This window comes from Mandrillus leucophaeus, unplaced genomic scaffold, assembly GCF_000951045.1.
Source record: "Mandrillus leucophaeus isolate KB7577 unplaced genomic scaffold, Mleu.le_1.0 Scaffold549, whole genome shotgun sequence".
Taxonomy (NCBI): Eukaryota; Metazoa; Chordata; class Mammalia; order Primates; family Cercopithecidae; genus Mandrillus; species Mandrillus leucophaeus.
This window is the reverse complement of record NW_012105908.1, coordinates 642,001-644,404: the sequence shown is the minus strand read 5'-3', so window position 1 is coordinate 644,404 and position 2,404 is coordinate 642,001. Positions and strand designations below refer to the sequence as shown.

At 40.9% G+C, this 2,404-nt stretch overlaps 1 protein-coding gene across 2 annotated transcripts in view; it reads right to left on the bottom strand.

The window, feature by feature from the left end:
• FRY (furry homolog (Drosophila)) overlaps positions 1–2,404 on the bottom strand; it is a 302,629-nt gene that overhangs the window by 93,743 nt on the left and 206,482 nt on the right. For both annotated transcript variants that reach the window (XM_011997805.1, XM_011997806.1), the window contains exons 37-39: positions 1,833–1,983; positions 1,196–1,299; positions 254–439 (exon numbers count right to left, since the gene is read on the bottom strand). In XM_011997805.1, the coding sequence (XP_011853195.1) occupies positions 254–439; positions 1,196–1,299; positions 1,833–1,983 (441 nt within the window). The remainder of the gene's footprint in view (positions 1–253; positions 440–1,195; positions 1,300–1,832; positions 1,984–2,404) is intronic.

Here is a 2,404-nt window from a genome sequence, read left to right as displayed (position 1 = left end):
GAACATATTCAATGGGGGCAGCAATCATAGATATAACCAGGAAAAATATATTTTAAATATTCAATAATAAAGCTTTTGAGAGGCAAGTTCACATCGAGTGAAATGGTGTGTATTTACTGTACTGTTGATTTACCACGTGGAAAGTTGGAGGTCATAGCATGAGAGAAGTTAACTTGGGCTCTACTGGCACCTGCAGTTAGTTATCTCTGCATTTGTAACTGTCCTAGGCTCTCTACCAGTCGTTCTCTGTTACCTGTATAGAGATACTCAGGTTGGTAAGCTGGCTGCACAGTTAGAGTCTTAGCTTCACCCATCTCTCGGGTCTGCAGGAGTACAGAAGCAATGGAATGGAAATTGCTGTTGCATGAGAGGGCAATCAAGAGGTGAAGAAGCAGTTTTTTGCTGTGTTCAAAGACTTCAGGCCGGTAGTGGTCTAAACCTGGAACAAAACAGTAGAATCTCAGTATAAACAAACGTTAAGCTCGTTTAGATTCCAGGGATAGTAAAGATTCCAGGATACTCAGGAGGAACATGTTAAAAGAATGTTTAGTTTTCTTTGTTATTGTTTGTGTTACCAACATACAGAAGTTGGGCTTAGGAAAAATAAAATGCTTTATTTCTTAAGTAAAATGTTCTCATAAAATGCTGATAGATGAACTTTTCTTGACCTCTCTGTAGCATTTGATGTGGTTAGCATTCCTTCTTCTTGAGATGTTCTCTTCCTTGGATATCCCTGTTACTGAAAGATTCCAATTTTATTAGTCTCTTTCTAACTGAATTTCTGAGTTTCCCTGGCTGGTTCCTCTTCCCATTTTTGCTCTACAAAGCTCAGGGCTTGGCCCACTCTGTCCTATATCATTTCTTTTTATATACTGACTGTGCCTCATAGCTTAAAATTTACCACTTCAGCCAAAGACTCTCAAAAAGACCCAACTTATTTTGGATATCTTTGTAGATGTGGCACTAGTGAGATACCACTATATTTACACGGTAGAAATAGAGCAATTTCAAACAGTGACCAAGTAGCTGACATTTCAGAGCAGATGTCACAAAAGGGCAATGAAAAGTGGTGGAGATCAAATATTCCCAAAATGAGTCAAACAGGAAGGATGTCAATGTGAAAGGAAATCTCTATGGATTACTTCTGCATATTTTTAACCCGATTGGCTAGAATGCCTTTTAGATCCAGTCTTACCTAAGAAGACAGCATGAAGTAATAATGGTAGATGAAGCGCCCAGTCTTCTCGTACACTGTGATCTACCACCATCTCAGTCATAAAAATTACAGCAATATTGCACCTAATCAATGAAATAATGAAATTAATGCAACTTCTGAAGGGGATGGAAATACTAGTAGATCATTAAGTTACAGTTCAATATAACTCTTAAGTGTTTTTAAAACATTATATAAGGCTTTTATTCCAGGGAAATAGAGTTTAACTTGTAACACAGCACAGAGCTCCACAACAAGAAGAAACATTGGTTGAGCTAATCACACTAGTCACTAGGTAATAAGAGCTAAGAGATGAAGAGAAATCAAAGACAAGGTCCCTCTCATCAAGTTGCTTACAGTCTAAAAAGCATCACAGAATGCATGCCCATATCCAGATTACATCAAGGAGAAATTCAAAGGTCAGAGGCAGCTTTGAATGTTGATTAATATTTGACCACACTCTGCTAATATGCTGGAAGCTGGCAGTCAAATCAGGCAGGATCCCACTGATTGATAAGATCATTTAATGTGGTGGGACCTGGACTAGGTTTTTCTCTTGTCATAGGTAGAAAAGTCCAGTCAAAGCTAAGGTTTCCTTCTCCCCACACATGCTGCTCACCTATGGAGTGGCCCCCGGGGAGTGATGGTCTCCGGGAGATAGTCAACCAGGGGGGCCCAGCATCCTCCTGTACAAGGCATCGGTAAGGGCTGCGGCTGCTTGGTCTCTGTAATAGTCAGCAACCAGCCCGTGTAGGGAGAAATTGGATCATCTGCAGGGTGAGAAAGACAACTGTGCTTTATTTTCAGGGAGAGGAGACTTGTTTTCTCTAGTTGATGTTTTCAGAATAAATTTTATAAATGTATGCTTGTAAAAATAACTTTATTTTTCATTTTTTAATTTTTTTTAGGGACAGGGTCTCGCTGGCACGTAGGCTGGAGTGCATTGGATCAATCAAAACTCACTGCAGGGCTGGTTACAGTGGCTCACGCCTGTAATCCCAGCACATTGGGAGGCTGAGGTGGGTGGATCACCTGAGGTCTGGAGTTTGAAACCAGCCTGGCCAACATGGCAAAACCCCATCTCTACAAAAAATACACACACACACACACAAAATAGCCGGGCATGATGGCACGTGCCTGTAAGCCCAGCTACTTGGGAGGATGAGGCAGAAGAATCGCTTGAACCTGGGA